This window comes from Myotis lucifugus, unplaced genomic scaffold, assembly GCF_000147115.1.
Source record: "Myotis lucifugus unplaced genomic scaffold, Myoluc2.0 scaffold_99, whole genome shotgun sequence".
NCBI classification, from domain to species: Eukaryota; Metazoa; Chordata; class Mammalia; order Chiroptera; family Vespertilionidae; genus Myotis; species Myotis lucifugus.
Window position 1 is genome coordinate 4219933 of NW_005871147.1, and position 20298 is coordinate 4240230.

At 38.3% G+C, this 20298-nt stretch overlaps 1 protein-coding gene across 7 annotated transcripts in view; it reads right to left on the minus strand.

Moving 5' to 3' along the window:
• The window catches only part of ACACA (acetyl-CoA carboxylase alpha), a 206338-nt gene that overhangs the window by 86652 nt on the left and 99388 nt on the right, over positions 1–20298 (minus strand). For all 7 annotated transcript variants that reach the window (XR_002830099.1, XR_002830098.1, XM_023756841.1 and 4 more), the window contains 6 exons: positions 16588–16644; positions 16339–16383; positions 9879–9920; positions 8661–8876; positions 7317–7472; positions 4763–4966 (listed from right to left, as the gene is read on the minus strand). Coding sequence is in view for 5 of the 7 variants with exons in the window: in XM_023756841.1 (XP_023612609.1) it covers positions 4763–4966; positions 7317–7472; positions 8661–8876; positions 9879–9920; positions 16339–16383; positions 16588–16644 (720 nt within the window). In the remaining 2 variants the exon portion in view is untranslated. The remainder of the gene's footprint in view (positions 1–4762; positions 4967–7316; positions 7473–8660; positions 8877–9878; positions 9921–16338; positions 16384–16587; positions 16645–20298) is intronic.

Consider the following 20298-nt stretch of genomic DNA (forward strand, 5'->3'; position numbering starts at 1 on the left):
TTTCTACAAGAATACTTCATACTCCATACATTTAGTTTTATTTGTTTATCAATATTTATAAGGAATGCCATTATTTCTATTCAATTAACATTTATTGTGTAACAGAGGTTATATGACACTAAACTAGGCACTTTATGCATGAATACACAAAATCCAGATTCCCAATTCAGTGAACAGAAATGGAGATTAGTGTGTAAGGGTATGTGTATCTATCCACATATCTATTCAGGCCTAATATATATAAGCTTAAGTCTACTATTAATGATTAGATTTGTGAACCTGCTGTACAGGCATAAGAAGAGAATTAACCGCTTATCTAAAAACCATGGGTATAATTCAGCTCAGTGAATCCTTAGTTCCTTAGATCAGAGGAACAAGTGAATTCTGCCGACTTGTCAAAAAGGACCTATTTGGGGCAAAACTTGTCTTGGGTGCTCAAAACCGCACAAAATGGAGTTCCCAGCCCTCTTCCAAATGACCAATGGTGAAAGTCACCAGGTGGGAGGTAGAATTAGCAATGTCTTAGGAATGTGAGAGATAGAAATAGTAATTAATGTCTATTATTTCAGAACTAGAGAGCCCAGTGCATGAAATTCGTGCACTTGGGGGTGGTCCCTCAGCCAGCCTGTGCCCTCTCACAGTCTGGGAGCCCTCGGAGGATGTCCGACTGACGGCTTAGGCCCGCTCTCTGCAGGGAGCGGGCTTAAGCCGGCAGTCAGACATCCTTTGCACTGCTGTGGAGGCGGGAGAGGCTCCCAACACCATCACTGTGCTTGCCAGTTGTGAGCCCGGCTTCTGGCTGAGTGGTGCTCCCCCTGTGAGAGCGCACTGACCACCAAGGGGTAGCTCCTGTGTTGAGCATCTGCCCCCAGGTGGTTAGTGCACGTCATAGCGACCAGTTGTTCTGCTGTTTGGTTGATTTGCATATTAGCCTTTTATTATATAGGATGAACTGAGCTGTACACATAAAACATATCAATAAAGGTGAATTTAAAATGTATACTTCTCCCTTACACTACACATTGGATATCAATTGACATGTAATGGATTACCCATACCTCTTCTCCCCACAAATAACTACCTGACATGAGTGTTCATTACAGCTGATACCACAAAGATTATACATAGAAAGTGAAACAGAATGAAACTCATGCCAGTCAACCTTGCTCCCTATTGTCAGAAAGAATAAATGATGTGCCAAAGTAAGAGGTTGAGAGTAATGGATAGCACTAGAAGGCTCTGAATAATCAGCTCTATTAATCCCATTTTCTACTATAATGCACATAATTAAAAATTGGTAAAGTATATGTTTTATAAGTTCATGAAAATATGTACATACTTAATATATCACACACTTTTCACTAGAGGCCATCAAAAGAGCTTCTCTTGGAAAACAAACTCTGATCCCAGATAGTCTGTTCTCTTAGAGCCCTGTCCTTATTTTATGATGGCAGAATCATAATACTACAGAGAAACTAATTATTTGTCTTCCATAATGATATAGATTTCGAGAATAGAGATCACTTTTTTTTTGTATCCACACTGCCTGACACACTATAGGTGGTTAATAAATGTTATATTAATGAACAAATGAATGAATGACATGCATGGTTCTATATTATTTTAAATTCATACAATGACTCACTAGAGCAGCGGTTCTCAACCTGTGGGTCGCAACCCCTTTGGGGGTCGAACGACCCTTTCACAGGGGTCGCCTAAATACATCCTGCATATCAGATATTTCCATTACGATTCATAACAGTAGCAAAATTACAGTTATGAAGTAGCAACAAAAATAATTTTATGGTTGGGGGTCACCACAACATGAGGAACTGTATTAAAGGGTCGCGGCATTAGGAGGTTGAGAACCACTGCACTAGAGCAAAGAAAGGGGAAAAATAGATCGTCAATAAGCACCAGGTAGGCATTAGCAGTGCCAGAATTGGGTTGGAGGCTGTTTTTCTTGTGGGTTCCCCACAGTTCACAAGGCAGTGGCTGTTGAACTCTCTCAACTAAAGCACCTGAGGGAGACCTCCTCCTTCAGGGCTTCCTAAATATGCAGGACTCATGGAAAAAGAGGTTCTCCCTTAGGTTAAAGGTAGCTCATTCATTCATTCAGATACGTACTGAGTGCTTATTTTGTGCCAGATGGTATAGTAAAGCCTGATTGAAGGCTTCTGCACCCTTTATGTCCCTGTGTCTCCCCCAGCCAGCTTGAGAGATTTCTGAGAGCTTTTCTGAATCATAGAAAGGGGGGGAAATAGTTATAAAGAACAAGCTTATTTATCATAAACTCTGAAATCTCAAGAGACCATCTTATTTTTCACAAGAATAGACTTGCCTTGAAGCCATGTAGAAGTTAATTAAAACATCCCTACCCTGAAAAGCTTTGACTGAAAATGTCTTTAAGATTGCCTGAAAAACATCAAAATGCAGGAAAAATTATTGAATACTCTTTTCCTGGCTAACCCCTCACACTCTTGTGCACTTCTCACGGGACAGATTTCTCTGGCCATCTAACTTGTACTCAAAGCACAAAATGAAAGGTCACTCTGACATCTATCCAGACTCAGAGTTTTAAAATTCATCATCAAAGTACTGATAAAAATGTCTTTTCTTGCCTCTGTTCCAGGATTTAAAAGGATACAGATAAAAACAAGAGACATATAATCTCTTCCTGGCACCCAATGCATAGAATAGACTGAAACCTTTGAGTACAAATACTGGAACAAGTTCAACCTTTAAACAAAAGACATGTACTTTCCAAGTTCAGTCCAAAGTCTTGAAATAAAATCTCAATTCATAAAAAGGCGTGAGCAATGGTGAACTAAACTAAATTCAGTATCACAGCAAATGGCCCAAATAGTTAGAAACTAAGGTGGTAAAACAGACTAAAAAGGAATTCTGTTATCACAGGAACAAACTACTAAAAAAGTCACTTTCCATTTTCACATTCTCAATTTTTCTACCTGAAAAATGGTTAAAGTTTGCACTTTGCTCTTTTATAGACATACTAGAGGCCCGGTGCACAAAATTTGTGCATGGGGGGCTGGTGTGTGTCCCTCAGCCCAGCTGGCACAATCTAGGACTGCTGGCTCCCAACCACTCGCCTGCCTGCCTGCCTGCCTGATTGCCCCTAACCACTTCTGCCTGCCAGCCTGATCACCCCCCCTAACCACCCCCCTGCCAGTCTGATCGATGCCTAACTGCTCCTCTGCCGGCCCGATTGCCCCTAACCGTCCTCCCCTGCGGGCCTGGGGTTGCCCCCAACTGCCCTCCCCTCCTGGCCCGGTCTCCCCTAACGTCCCTCCCTTACCAGCTTGGTCGCCCATAACTGCCCTCCCCTGCCGGCCCGATTGCCCCTAACTGCCCTCCCCTGCCGGCCTGGTCACCCCAACTGTCCTCCCCTGCAGGCCTGGGGTTGCCCCCAACTGTCCTCCCCTGCAGGCCTGGTCGCCCCCCAACTGCTCTCCCCTGCTGGCCCGGTCTCCCCTAACGTCCCTCCCTTGCCTGCCCGATTGCCCCTAAATGCCCTCCCCTTCCGGCCTGGTCACCCGTAACTGCCCTCCCCTGCAGGCCTGGTTGCCCCTAACTGCCCTCCCCTGCTGGCCATCTTGTGTCCACATGGGGACGTCCATCTTCTGTGTTGGAGTGATGGTCAATTTGCATATCACCTCTTTATTATATAGGATAATACTCTGAACTCTTCGAAGATAATGTGTATAAATGGAATATCATAATGGTTAAATATGATAAAAATCACTCCTTGATATTGTTCAAACTATTATGTTGAAATTTTCCTTCTTTAAGATAGAACTTGGTGACATATTTCAACAATCCTCCTTCCTTTACTTGCCAATGAGTGGTCTAACTAGGATGAAAACAGGAAGGACAAATCAGATCAGAAAAGGTGAGATTGCTCAAGTAGCACTAGAGCCTACTAAGGCGAGCCCCAAATTACACAATTACTTCTGGAGTTGGTTAGGTTCACTTGGCATCTATTAGGGCTCACCAATACAAGACTGAAGGTTGGAGGTTTTTATAACACCCACTAGAGGCCCAGTGCATGAAATTCGTGCATTGGGGCGGGGGGTGGGGGGGTGTCCCTCAGCCCAGCCTGCACCCTCTCCAATCTGGGACCCCTCGGGGATCAGGCCTAAACCGGCAGTCAGACATCCCTCTCACAACCCGGGACTGCTGGCTCTCAACCGCTCGCCTGCCTGATTGCCCCTAACTGCTTCTGCCTGCCAGCCTGATCACCCCCTAACCACTCCCCTGCCAGTCTGATCGACGCCTAACTGCTCCCCTGCCGGCCCGATTGTCCCCAAATGCCCTCCCCTTCAGGCCTGACCGCCCTCAACTGCCCTCCCCTTCAGGCCAAATCGCCCCCAACTGCCCTCTCCTTCAGGCCCGGTCGCCCCCCAACTGCCCTCCACTGCCGGCCCGGTCGCCCACAACTGCCCTCCCCTGCCAGCCATCTTTGACCACATGGGGGCAGCCATCTTGTGCAAGGGCGTGACAGTCCATTTGCATATTACCGCTTTATTATATAGGATGATTAAGAACATAGGCACATCTTATGAGGCAAATGAAGTTTTTCAAATTCATGCAATCGTTTAACTAATAGAGGACAAGCCCACTAGGTGAACCAATGGGATTTATGAGGTTGGGTCTTCTATAGCAAGTGCAAGTGGCTTATCCGTAGGACCAAATAAAAACTTTGAGGAGATCTCAAAGTTTGACTAGTGCTTCATTACTATACCTGTGCTGTCCTGGAGTCAGTCACTTCCTTGTACAGGCTGATGTCCAAGTAATAGCCAGACTCGTTTGTCAGGAAGAGGCGGATGGGAATTGCTTTTCCGGTTGGTGTCAGGCGAATGTTGATTTTCAGTTCTGCCTGGAGGACGCGTAATTTCCACAGCCGACTTCCATAGCGCATTACCATGCTCCGCACAGATTCCTCAATCTGACACACACAATCACCAAGCACAAAACTTAAAAACCTGTAACTAGGACTTGTTTTAGGTCTGCCCATCTTTGGGAAAGGAAGAATGGAACAAGATGCTGGTTTCTCGAGATGTGTACATGTATTCCTTACAAAAAGTTGTATAGTTTCTCCCCAACCCTACTTTTGCTTAGATAAGTCAGGAACAATTTCATGCTGGCCTGTTGTATGAGCAGTTTTCTATGGCTAACAACACCCAAATGTGTGCAACTCCTTCCCCCTTTTCCAATTACATTCATATTCTATCTCAAAGGTCTGCAATATCTAAAATTACAAGCCATGGGATTTAAGAGGAAGCCCCAAATAAGAATAAAATCTCTAGTTAAATAGCTATTAAGTAGCATTTATATGCATGGTAACTATGTTTCATTGCACTTTCAGGACCTTAAATCAACATAGCAATTACCACCATGAACTTTTTTCCATACATTTTATTAAACTTTATAATATATGTCTCTTGGTAAATTGCACAAATTAAAAATAGGCAATTTGTAGGTGGTGCTAGAATGTTTTCTCTAAACAGAGCTCTGAAGCTTGGTCATTGCCAAGTCCAACTGGGATTTAAGTATATGAAGCAGATATTCCCTAGTTTCCCTAAGCTTTATACCAAATCAGTTTAGTGTTTCTAGTTTTCAGGGTCAGGTAAGTTATTTTAACCCTACAGCCTTAGGTGTGATTTCTCCTTATTGATACACTAGAGCAAAAACATATTTTCCAATATGGCTGCAGGCAACTGGACATACTACTCAAAATTAATGTTTCTTAAGTGAAGTATCTTTCTAAAATGCTTTCTCAATTCAGAAAACTCTGAAAAATAACTCACATCACCCTTCTCTTGTGGTTTTTCAGAAGTATATGCCACTCCTGCAATTTGTTTCTGCACCACAGAATTTTAGGTTAAAATGGGTTTTAAGGAGTTAACTTACCTATCCCCACAGTTGCTTGTTAACCAAGTGATATTTATCCATTCTTTTCTCAAGGGAACAAAAATCAACATTTCTCTATAAAGGAAATTAACAACTACCTATGATTAGAAAGGCAGAGCCAGGGTATATGGGTGTGTGGAGTAGAACAGAGAGGCTGATATAAAAATTCAATGAGAAATTGTAGGCTAAATCTAAAAATATATATAGTTATATAGTGTCCAGGCCATGTTTAAGTCTTTCAGCTTCATCTGTCCCAGAATGCTTAGGGGAACCTTTGCTTAAACTACATGATGAGACTTGGTACTCAATGAGTTGTCCTATCCTAGGCTTTCCTGACAGATAAAGCATCTGATCAATAGCTTGGAGTCTTGAAGAAAAAAAGTAGAAAAAGATTTTTCAGGTCTTACATACTAAGTTCAAAAAGCAAAAGTCTATGCCTACAATTGATCTTGAGAAAGGGGTATGCCCAGGTGGTGTGGCTCAGTGACTGAGCATCAACCTATGAATCAGGAGGTCAAGAGTTCCTGGTCAGGGCACATGCCCAGGTTGTAGGCTCAATCCCCAGTAGGGGACGTGCAGGAGGCAGCTGATCAATGATTCTCTCTCATCATTGAGGTTTCTCTCTCTTTCTCTCCCTTCCTCTCTCTCTCAAATCAATAAAAACATAGTTTAAAAAATAAATAAAGAGGTATATACTGGTTCTCCAATCCAATTCCACAATATGAAAGAAAAAGGTTAGAGGGAGCAGCAGCAGAGAGCAGCCTTCTATGGGATAAAAGGTCAAGTACAGAATCACTTTGTTTTCCTTAAGTTATATGGAATGCATTTTAGAACAGAGCCTCAGGGAAGAAAGCATACATAATACTTGTGAAATTCCTTATTAGCCAAATTTTCTACCTGTGGAAAAATACTAAATACAAACAGGTTAGATACTTGGGAACGTATATGACATCCCTAAGCCACGAGCTAAGTAACATTTAGTACGAGGCAGTAATTTTGCCAAAATGCCCAATACCAAGTTAATTATTCTAGATGAGAAATCCTAGGGAATTATATAAGATAGGACTGCTATCATGGCAAATATCATTATACAGGTACCAATGGAGGAAGTGGAAAAGTTTTTATGTTTTTGTACTGCTTATAAATAAATGACCAGCAAGATAAATCATACCACCTTCATTCTTGAGGTCTGCTTTTCAAAGCTATAGCAAATTTCTGACACCATCCCAAAAACCAGTCTTATAAGCATTCTGTAAACTTTAAATATCAAGGGCTCAACCAGCTAATCAAGAGTACCTGTGTCCAGGTCCTAGTGAGAATAAATATGAATGAATCTCACTGCTTGCGTTTGCTACTTCTGGGAGAGAAGCTAAGAAGAAACGTACCTTTGATGGATCCATGATGACCGTGGGCACAAAGTTGAGGAAGATGTGGTTGCAGTCAGTACGAACATTTGTATTATTAAAAGCGACTTCCAACTCATCCATGGCTTCCAGGAGCAGCCGCTCCCCTTCATTTTGTAGATATTCAAAAGAAGCTTCCTATGCAGGATGAAATCAACATTAATGTGTTTTAAGAGGCAATAATGAAATGGCTATTATAATTACTTAAGGCCCAGCGGTTCTCAACCTGTGGGTCACCAACAATGAAAATACATCCTGCATATCAGATCTTTACATTACGATTCATAACAGTAGCAAAATTACAGTTATGAAGTAGCAACGAAAATAATTTTATGGTTGGGTCACAACATGAGGAACTGTATTAAAGGGTCGTGGCATTAGGAAGGTTGAGAACCAGTGAATTAAGCGGTGGTATGTCATGAATCATAAAGCACCTGCTAGAAGTGCGTTGACCTTTCTCCCTAGTCAACCCAATAACCACAGGCAGCAGGGGCAGGCAGGGTCAGATTAAGAATTCCTGCAGCCCTGGCTGGTGTTTCTCAGTGGTTAGAGCATTGACCCATGGCCCAAAGGGTCTCAGGTTCGATTCCTGGTCAAGGGCATGTTCCTGGGTTGCAGGTTCAATGCCTAGCCCTGGTTGGGGCGCGTGTGGGAGACAACCAATCGATGTGTCTCTCTCACATCGATGTATCTGTCTCTTCCTCTTTCCCCCTCCCTTCCACTCTCTCTAAAAAGTCATGGGGAATAAAAATATCCTCTGGTGTTAACAAAAACTAAAAACAAAACAAAAAAAAAAAAAAAGAATTCCTGCACTCTTCCTCCTGTCTCTTAGTGTATCATTTCCTTCCAATAGGTGGGGATACTGGAATCCCAATAGGGTTACACCTCACATATGCCAGAGCAGTTTAGAAAGGTTATGGCTATGGGATGTAGTAATAACTAACACACCAGGAAGCACCTTGCTATGTAGAGAAACTACCCTACCTTTAGACAAGTTTACAATGGGGTCACTTCTAACTTGTCTCACTACCCTCTGTCATCCATCACCTAACTCTCCTGTGATTTTCTGTTAATATGCTTTTCCTTCTCTCAGGTGAGAGTTACTATGATTCCATTACCAAGGAAATTCAAATGAAAGGGGAAAAAGTTTGTTATTATATGGAATATTTACTTCTGTAAGAGGAATGATTCTCAGACTTCTGCTGGTTATTAGAGAGTGAGATGAACAAGAGCTTTGACTCAAAAAGAGAAAACCTAATTTTGAACCATGACTGTTCCTCTGTCCCTTCCCTCAGGGATAACTTCCCATTAAAGTACAGCACCCACCTTGGTGACCAGATCAGAATGTCTGATGATCGCACGGACAAAGAACCTATAGTCTGTCACTTCTGTGCCCACTTCCACTTTGGCTGCCCCAAGATACAGGTGCATCTTGTGATTAGCACATGGAATGGCAGTGAGATCAAAATTTCTCATCCGGTTCAGCTCTAACTGGAAGGCGAGGGCAGGTTCCAAGTGACGATAAATACGATCCTCCTCAAACTGAGCACAAGAATTGGAGAAAAAACAGCCCATCAGAAGTGGTTACAGAATGATATTATTAATGCGTACTTATGTAAAAGAGATGCTTAAAAATAAAAACATAAGCTATGATGTGCTAATGAACAACAAAAATGGTCTACATTCAAGGATAATGCTATAGCTTACATAAGGTTAGGCGCTAAAAAACCTATTTAACTTCCCAAGCTTTCATCATTTATGCTTTTACAAGTGATGATGCTCTCCATTAAAAACAAACAAAAAAATCAATTCCCCTAGAACTCCTGTAGCATTTAATATCTTTATAATTCTTTTTTTTTTTTTTTAACAATGAACTACAAACTGTTTCACATTAACAACTACTTCACATACCAGTGTTTTGGTTTTACCCACCTAGTCTAAAATGCTCATGGGCAAAACCCATGTCTTATACTCTTATAATTTCTGGCACAATACAAAGGACACAGTAAATACTTGACAAATGAACATTATATAATTTTTTAAATAGAGGTATTTGGCTTTGAAACATCCTATATATACATATACATATATATCTTAAGAACTATATTTACATTTAATATATTTTTTTGCTGAAATTAAATTGTTTTTCCAGAGTACATGTCAATTGAGTGAATGGTAACAGGAAGAAACTAACACAGTCTGAAAGTTTGTATTTTAAAATTTGAAAAACTGTAACTCTGAATATAAACAAAGTGTAGGTGATGAGAATAATCCTACTAAGTGTAGCAGTCCTTTAATATCACATCAAAAGCATAAGGATGATTTTGAAATGTATTGCTTTCTTGGGTAGGTCAGTATATTCGATTATTTCCTAAACCAAACTCTTTCAGAAGACAGTCTTCTTTCGTTCTAAGATACATGTAAGGCAAAGGGAAGCACAGATTCAATTAGAGAAAAAAACGGCAAAGATATGCCACTCTTAGACTTGTAAGGAAAAAGAAACATAAAAATAAAACAAAACAGAGGGAAGGAATTAGTTCTTACCTTATCCCTTGCTCGGAACGTGAAAAATTTAGGGAATTCTCTCTGTGTTAAAAGAAGGGGAAAATGTATCAGTCCTTCATAGATATGGTTCTTTGGGGATCAACATATAGTACAGAAGCACTCAAGCATCAAAAGACAGTTTCTTAGAAAACACAATCCTTACTGAACCTTAGCCTAGGGAATGTGAATGATCCTCTGGGTAACCATCACTTTGACCCCACTTCCACATTTGAGAATCACCACACCATTAACCTAACTTCAATAGTTACCCTCTCTTGGGGGGTGGGGAGAGGGCGGGGAATTGTATTTTTTCATCTCCCAAGTGAGAAAAAAAAAATTCTTCCTGGGTGTTGCTCTTGGCACAACCTGGCAAATAAAACCAATATACTCTCTAAGCTTCTGCACTGCAATAGCAGTTATTGGACTGATTTCCCAAGTTTCCCCTTAAGAAACTCTTAAAATGAAACTAACCAGAAAGCATAAAATCCCCAATCCATGTGTCTTCCTCATTCACTCTCAAATCAATAATCTGAAGGGTTTAAACAATAACGTTTGAAGACAAAAGTAAAGATGTTACTTTGGTCACTACCACTACATGTGTAAGAAAGAATGGGGTGGAACTAGTGAACATAGAATCATTTGGTCTTACCGCTCTTTTACAGGGCATTACAAAAGAAAGCAACCAATTTACTAGAACCTTATTAATTAACAAAGATGAATTCAATTAGCAGAGTCCATTAGTTTCTGAAATTTAACTTATTAACACCAAATACCCCCGTTTCTCGGATGGAAAGCTCTATTGGTGGTGTTAGAGTCAAGTCATTACTATGTGCCTCTATAGGAGGTTTCATTAGGCATCTTCTTCATTATGAGTGCAAGATAATCAAACACTCATTGGGACAAGACAGAGAAACCAGGACCGGCTGCATAAATGTCTCTCAATGAGCTTTAGGAACCATGAAGGAAACATGAGCTGAAATGAAAGCCTGCTAGGTGGCAGGCGCTCCCATGTGTTGTCCCCTTGAATGCTCTCAACAACCTCTCGAGGTTAGGTATCCCATTTTACAGCTGAGGAAGCCATGACCAAGTGATATGCCCAGTATCAGAAACCTAGAATATGAACTTGGGTCTCTTCATGCCCTTCATCTCTACCACACTACTTCTCACGTGTAGAGCATTACCCCTCTATTTTTGTTATAACCCAGATTCAATAGAAGTCTTCTCTTTAAACAGAAATTTAAAAAAAATTTAAAAAACAAAGCAAAACTCATACTGAAAAGTTGTGGTTCATGAATTTACTGAAAACTTATTAAATACTTTCCACAGGTATTACACCTCACCCTCACCTTAACTATAGCTTGCACAGTTAGTAAACCTTCTTACATTTTTCTTGCATTTTAACTGTAAAATTGCATTTAACAGGCTTCTAGGAGCTTGTTTAGCAAGCCTGGGAAACCCCCTATCCAGGCTTAGGTCTTTAAAAGTCTTTTGAAAGTGAACTTTACACAGCACTGATATTTTACTGATGGTGTTTTCATTCTAAGTAATTCTCTAATTCCCCTGAATAATAGTAAAGAACATGGGGATGACTTCAAGGTTAAACAGAAAGATGTTCAGCTGCATTGTCAGTAGGGTATATGCTCAGGGCTTTATAGTCTCATTTTTGTTTTATTCTTGAGAAATATGGCTTTCAGAGCACTACCTAAGGTAACACAAGTCAAAAAAGGAAGGGTAACAAAATACTTTCATGAAAATTTCTGAAAGGAAAGTGATGTACTAAATAAATATTTTACCTAATTGTTAAGACAGAATAGAAGAGTGCGATAAACATTAATTAATTAAAATATTTATTTAGTACATCATTTATTTAAATGACTATTTTCCTTCAAAAACGTAACAATAGAAACCAAAAAACACTTTTTTTTTTTACCACTTAAACCAACTAAAAAAATTTGTAGTAACTGAAAGGCATGAAAAGCAAACAATTTGAATAGAAATGCCTTTATTACAAATAATGAAAGAGACTGACTAATTCTTGGCAGAGGTGGGAATAGACCACCAATAAGAAAAACCACTTTCATTAAAGTTAGCTAAGAAAAGGTGTTATGAGATAATATCAGCAAACATTTTTTGAGTAAATTTTAGCTCTACAGAAAAATCCTCAATTTAAGCTTAAAGCATTCAGAACAGGAGAGTAAGAACTTCTGTGCAATGGGACAGCAGGATTAATGAGCAATTCTTCAAGTCTGAGGACTTTTATAGAAAGTCACCTCTTTTTGGCATTCACACACACACAAACAAAAATCACAGGAATACAGAAAAACACAGAAAAAAAGAAATACAAAAGTCTGATCCTATAGTTTTAGTAAATTCCTTCATCCTACCTCATCCTCATATTGCCAATTTTTCCACTAACTGCATTCATGCTTATTCTATCACTAATATAATTGCTTTCCAGACATTCTACTAGTGTTATGGGTAAATATCATAATTGAATGTACACAAAGAAAAACCCTCTTAGTGTTCTGGTACCAAAAAACAAAAGAATGCAACATTTCTCAGGAAGAAATTATACCCCTGCTGTGTTCTAAATCAGCCAACCATCATCAAGACAATCAAAATAATTTGACTAAATTAGCCAATCAAGACACCCTGCAAATCAGAGAATGTGAAAACCTGCAACAGAAAACATCATAGCTGATTATGATACTAATAATCGTGTTAAAAACCTAATGAGATGAAGAAATTGAAAGCTTGCTGGTGCAATTCTCTTTTACCTCAACATGCTGAGAACTAATTATATAGACTGTAATTAAAACAAAAACCCAAACCAAACCTTCTGAAAAACTAATAGTTGATCCACTAGCAAACAAAACTACCAATTTTTTTCAGCTTTATTGAGATATAGTTGACATACAAATTTTTTTTAAAGAAACGAACTACTTAACCATGATAACTCTTTTCAATAGTGGGCTCTTCCTTCCAAAACATTTCATTTTAAAGTGCGAGTTATTTACATAAAATCAATAAAAGTGCATCTAGGCTATTTATAGCAGAATTTTAAAAATCTCATGAAATCTTACAAACAAGAATCAAAAGGAAACTTTACAGATGCAAAACTGATTTAGAATCTCATCACAGTTTTTGGCCCTAATGCTCTTGCTTAGGTGGCAAAGGATAAGAAGAAATCCTGAAAATGTACATTTTAGTATTCTTAAAACACTTTGCTGAAAAAATATGGAAACTTCAAAAAGTATAATACTTATATTCCAGTTAAATAGCACCTTCTGCTGCACGTTTTGGAACATGAAATGTGAGTGAAACGAACAGACTTAATAAATACTACATGAATGCAGAGAGCTGCAGCTTTCATAGCTGCAAAAATTCAAAGCCTGTTCTTTGGCTTTCAAGGTTTCAATATTTTTTTAATATGAAGAAGATATTTATAAGAATAGGCTAATTTTTCCTCAAATGTTCTGTTATTATAGTAATGTTAAGCAGTTATTCAAATCCCATGATAGGTACTTGATTTAATTACATGGTCTGGAAACAGACTCGACACCAAGTGTCCTTAATGCTGACAAATATTGCCAGCTCAGAACAGGCTTCATGTAGAGTCAAGAGACTAAGGTAGCAGCAGGCATTCCAGTGGGACTGTGGAGATTAAACATCAAATTTTTGGAAATGCTTATAGCCTTCACTGTATCTGAAAAAAACACCTAACAATATACCCACTCTCTAGGAACCTCTACTCTGGCCCTCGTTTGCCTTGTTCTGGTTCTGAAATGGTCTGAGAGACAACTATGCAACAGTAGAGCTGCTTCATCCACACCAGCCAATGTTGTTCTTGAACCCAACTTGGTAACCTTCCTCCTCTCCTTGCCCTCTCATGTACGCTTGCTTTCTCTCTTCTATTCAATAATATAGGGATTTCACAGTGTGGAACAGGAGAGACTGCATACATCACAGTGGATTACCAAGAAGCCAGAGAGATCAAGGGATTCATCTCTAACACTCACGGAAAGCTTCCTCTTTTTCACACTACACTAACTATGGGGCAAGCACACATCAGATGACATGACAAAGGCTAAGCACCCTTCATGATGGTAAGCTACCACCAACAGAGGAACTTACAGCAACACCATGGCAGTGAGCCCTGGATTTGTACAGCTCCTGCCAAGGGGTCCTGGCTATTGTAGATCCTGGATGGAATTCAGTAATAGTTGCCCTTGCCCCCTGTGTAACCGCTAATCATTTCTAAGGGGCCTAACATAAAAATAACCCAACTCCTCTGCCATTCAATGCTTCAGAGAAAATCTAGTCTCCACCTTAATTTCTCTAAGTTCTAAAGCAACCTTTCCTACATTCATGACAAATCACGTCACTTGGTAATATAACCAGTTTCCCACTTGATGTCACTATAAATAGGAACTGGACCATGATTCCTAAGAAAGACCCATAGCCGGGCTCATTTCTAAGTAGATTTTGCCTGTACATGTCCCTCTTCAACCTAAGTCCAGAAATATTAGAACAGAGAGGGAAAACATGTTTTAAAGCTATACACACACACACACACACACACACACACACACACGACATAGATTTAGCAGTAAGACAAGATATATTTTTTTTCTATGTATAAAACACACTAAAAAATGCCCGTAATAATTAATTGCTTTGGCTTTTAAAAATTTTTAGTAGAGAGTTTTAATTTATCATGAAAATGCTTATTATGGGAAACCAGTTCACGTGCTATAAACATGAAGGCTCCATCTGAACCACTAGGAAAAAGGAAAACAATTTTACAAATTCAACATGATTCTCCAGAAAAATATAGTATCCCAAAGTCAGTGAAAAAATAAAAATCAGGTTAAAGTTTAAGAACCTAGCCCAATATTCTTCCCAAATCCAGGGCCTGGCTCTGGCATGTCTACCTTAGCTCTGATCAGCATCCACTGGCCACAGTATTTATTCATGTCTCTCATATTCTATCCCCAAGTATCAATTTTATTCTCTAAGCTTTGGATTTTTCTTCCTAAAGCTCCAGGGTTCCCTTTAAGCTCCTCATACTTCTTCACTGTCTCCAGTTTCCTATCTAAAGTTATTGATTGATATGTATCTGTACTCTGCTTGGCTTCCTGACATCAATAACATAGGGGAGTTGTGTAGTCCACAACACTTCCTAGAGCATTTCAGAGAATCTTAGCTCTTTAGTTTGCAGGGTAGACTCTCTTGTTTCTCTATAGACTAGACCAGCGATTTTCAATCGGTGTGCCACAAGAATTTTTAAAACATGCTATTTAGTCAGGGGTACTGACCTCTTTTCCCTTAGATTGTTAAATTAAAAAATGACAATAGCCAACACTACAATAGCCGTTCGGTGTGAATAAATCAAAATTATAACCATTTTTTGTCATATCAGCAAAAAACATATTTTTTGGTGTGCCACAGAATTTTAGTAATTAGTTTATGTGAGCCATGGGATTAAAAAGGTTGAAAATTGCTGGACTAGACCAACAAGGTGAACTGTTAGAAGGAAAACGAAATGTCAAGTGCTAAAGATCTAATAAACAAAAGGGCAATAAAAGCAACCACACATAGGTCTTTAAGTTTAGAAAGTCATTTCCAGAATCCCAAATATTATCTTCATTATTGCAAATAAACAGGCCTTGAAAACTAATTTAATTATCTTAATTGATAAAACAAAATTCTTATCAGGAAAATTAAGGCTTCCTAATATCCTCTGGAATCTTAGCTATATTAGGATCAACTTATAAAGAAATATTTTTACTACAATCAGTCATTTTAGAGAATGACATCTTTATTGCAAACTGGGTTTTTGGTCTTAGTGCTATCATCATACCGATCATATGGGTATACTTTAGTTCAGATATCAGGCTAATAACTTACTTCTTTTTTCAATAAAACTTTTAATCTCATAAATATTAAGTTAATTCAGTTAAATAGGAGAACAAGCAACTTAATGTGCAATTTTTATTTATTTCCTGCTCCTAAAATTAACATAAGACAAAAGTACCAAGTTAGGCTCGGTTAAGGCATTTTAATAATAAATGATTGTTTCTCATAATTGATAATTCTCAATAATAGAACTTGAATCCTTTTTGGAAAAAGCCAAGACCCCAAAGAGCAATTGACAGCTCTCGATTATTGATTCACTGTGTGCGTAGAAGAAATTAGCTCCTGCTTCTACCTTATTCATCCAGATAAATGTATATGCTCATTCTTAATTATTTCTCAGAGATATACTGAGAATGTTATAGGGTAGAAAAAAACAACAACCATAGAAGAATCGAATAGTCATTATAATACTTTCTAAAAGAAGTGGGACCAAACATCAGTCCAGCCCTTCTAAATAACTCACACATATTCTATGTTTAAATAATCAATGGGAAACAGATAAAACAGTAAATAATATTTCATTATTGTTCCTTTTACTTACATGAAATCTCTGATCCACCTCATAGCTGATCTGTTTCCTAAAATCCTTTCAAATGAAAGACAGAAAGGAAAGAAATAATAAATTTAAACCCAAATTGAGTAAAAGATGAGTTAATGTTTTTCTTAAACTTATAGAAAACAGTTATTTCTCAGCATAAATTCTACAAATAAGTTTATGATTATAACTCCACTTCCTGATTTTTAAAAATTCTAGCAGCATCTTAAGAAATGTTAGACAGTACGCCAATACCTTTTGTGCAACCAGGAAAGTAAGGCGGCGGATTCCATGCTCAACCAGAGTAGCTTTCTATGGAGAAACATGTAAAATAAAAGATAGATAAGATCTCCATTCATCCTAAATCTTACCCCAATTCAGTCCTCCACAGGCTCTAATTGGGCTAAACATCCTTTTTGGTTATCTATCTATGTTTTTGGCTAAGTACCTTCAAACTTGCAAATAAATAAATCTCAATCTGGATCCTGGGACTAAGTCTTATGGGATAGGTTTTATATTGATCTGGACAAAATTGAGAGAGAACTTTGTGTAGGAAAAGCAGTCATATGAAGTCACCTAAGTTCTCTAAGGTCTGATTCACTTCAAGGTAGATTTTAGCACAATTCTACTTATAGAAATCACATTGGTGAGCATGTTCAAATGTGAAGATTAAAACTAAAACAGAAGATAAATGAAATCAGGTCATTCAGATCAGAAGAAGAAGAAAATGTCATAAAGTGGAAATTTCAGGTTCTAAATTGTTGTTTAAATTATACATAGCACCTACCATCATATATAGCATTCCTAGAATCCAACCTAACAAATCCTGATCTTTTCATTTATTCTAGAACATGCCTCCCCCTACTTTACATGAAAGTATTTTTTTAAAAAATTCTCTTTAAAAATTGCTAAAAGCAATGTCTAATGGACTTTTAAATTTAGTGATTATTCATATTTCCACTTGGCATGGCTGAGCAGTGTATCAGAAGGCAAGAGAGACCAGCAGTTACAGGACTGTCTCATATGAGTCTTGGGCCTTTGGATCTAAGCTTTCTTCTATCTGTACTGCTCATTTATCTCAAAAGGCAGAGACAAAGAAACAGTTTAATGAGCTAAGTAAACAGCATGATCTTAAAGGGCCCTAGCAAAGAGGGGCTACATGGCAACAAGTAGAAAAGCAATCTCACCAGTTGAATGACCTGTGAAAATATATGAGAAATACAAATAGAAAAAATATGTGGGCTTTTGCAACCTATGTCCAGACTTTCGTTTCATCAATTCCTTGCTATAACTCTAGCCAAGAGATATGTTCATAAGCCAATTCTTGATTTTCATGATACCATATATTTTTTAAATTCAAATTGGAGTCTGCTTATAAATAAGCACATTCCCAAGCCATTTCCTCCTATTGGAGAACATTTTCTATTATAGCATTTGCTTAGTAATAAAATTAATTAGCAACATAAGCAAAATATAATTGGAAAAATAAATTTCCTAGTAATAAATTCCCTGGTCAAATTTACATAAATTTTGGTTTAATAACATTTAAAAATTATCTGTACTGACATCATAACTGTTATTATAAATAACCAAGTATTGATACTACAATAAGAAAAGGAAGAAAGGGAGGGAGGAAGGGAAGACAGAATGGAGGAAGGAAGGAGTGAAGGGAGGAGTGGAGGGAGGGGTGAGTGGTGGTGGTTCTCGATCTTTCAGTGTGCCAAGGAACAGAAACATTTCTTCTGACACCACCAACAAAGAATTCCACCACAGCCAAGCCCTTCAAAGACAAGCATCAATAGCTATGTTCAGGCAAGGGAAGAAAATAACTTTAATAATGCCATGATTTAAAGTCAAAATTGTTATTGCTTTTAAAATTCCACAAGTGGCTGACAATAACAGCAGAGCAACAGGATTCTGATTACATTGTAATAATGTGGGCCTCACAGCAAGTCCACAGCTATTACCCAGCGATTAGGCGCCAGCACCTGGAGAAACTCCATTTACACTGACTGCTTCAATCTCCTCCACAAGTCATTTACAAATATATGATCCTAATTTCTCTGAGAGAAAAAAAGACATGCTGGGACTAGAAGATTATTTGGACAATTTGGATCAACCTATTTGATAGTTTAATGTGTGCTTAAAAAAAAAACTTTTTCTAAACTGCTAGGAACATGATCATGAAGTGAAAAATAAAACTAGTTATTTCAGCTTTTTTTATTACCTTTCCTTATTTTTATTTTTACATTCTTTTCAAAACAAGGAATTGAAAATGCCTAATATTTCTGGATAAGCACAGTACCTGATGCAGTTAACAGCTTCTCTAGGCATGGAATGTCTACCCTTACCCTTCTGAATAGCCTCGGGCAAAGACAATGGATTTCTCTGTGCCTCAGTTTTCAAGTCCAGTAAAAGAAAAAGGTAGTTTCTTATTGCCAATTAATGTTATAAATTTATGTAGTGAAGATGAAGAAACTGCCTCTTTAAATCAACATATCATGACATACAGCACTAAGATCTGGGGGTAATAAAAAGCCTACAGTTGAGGTCCAAACAATCAAATAAGGGCAATTAGTGCCTCAAAACCTGAGAAGAAAATTTCAGATTATCTCAGCAAATAGCAGCATCAGCAGTCATGAACATTAGCACTCTTCCAGCTAAGGTTTCTTTGGTCCCTGGTTTCAGGTTAATTTTATGTGTTCACAAGACAAGGGCAAAAAGAAAGGTAAATTTCTCTTCTAAAGAAAAATTCCCAGGCATGTCCCCTATTTTCACTTTTCTGTAAGTGCCTTTCTTCAGGTTGGCCACTATAATCCCAGAGCAACATGAAGTAAATGCTAGGACTCATGTTAAGCACAAAGTTACCATCTTTTCCCAGGTATCTACCATTAGCATTACATGATGTGAATGCCAATGGCATTAATTGTTTATACTGCTAAATCAAGCTTTTAAAAATCTATTCAGTTCTTTTTTTTTATAATAAGCACTATAGCTAGGTAGTTCCCATTCAAAGAAAACACATGGGTCTTTGTCATTAAGGACAGCTGAAGAGGACACTTTGGCATCTATCATATATTGCAATGACATGTAACTATATGCAGACTATCATTTTGAGCATGCCTACCCAGTCCCTCCAACTAAACTTGAAGCATCTTCAGGGCCAAAAGAATACATTATTTACTAAAGCACCTAGATCTGTGGCCCCGAGAGGTGGAATCAAAGCCTTAAATACTAATTTTTGCTCCATCATCTACCAGCTGGTGATCAAAGGGGGGAGGAGGGGGCTTTAATTAATCTCTCTGAGTTTGAGTTTTTCCCCAAGTGCAAAACTGATATAATTCCTAACTAATCTAACCTCATGGGACTGTGGTGAGGTGCAAATAAAAAATTGTACACAGAAGTTCTTTATAAATAAAAAGTATTATTATTGCTAGTGAATGTATGCTGACCAATTAAAAGTTCAAGGGAGGAAAAATACATTTTAGTTAGGGCTATTCAGAGAAGTACTCATAGAAGAGGTGAAATTTGAAAAAGTCTTTAAAACAAGCAGGATTTGGAAAGAGAGAAAGAGAAACATTCCGGGTGAGGGGCAGTAGAAGAGACGAGACACAAAGACTTAGGTATTTTCACGGAACAGTGAAGGCTAGATTGTTAGCCTTCGTCAATAGGCTGATGTTAAATATCAAGTTAAGGAGGCATCCTAGAAGTAACAGAGAATCACTGCTGAGTGGGAGAATAATTTGGTAAGAGGGCATTTTTGGCCATTTAATTTTTTGGTGGTGAACAAAATAGAAACTATCGGGAGGGGAAAAGTGAAGGAAGATAGGTAGATCGCAAGTAAACCTGTTGTAGTGTCTCAGGTGTGAGGTGAATAAGGTTTCAAACCAGAGAGATGGTAGAGGGAATTAAAAATCTGAAAAGAAAGAAAGGGAAGAAGGGAGGGAAAGAGACAGTACAAACAAA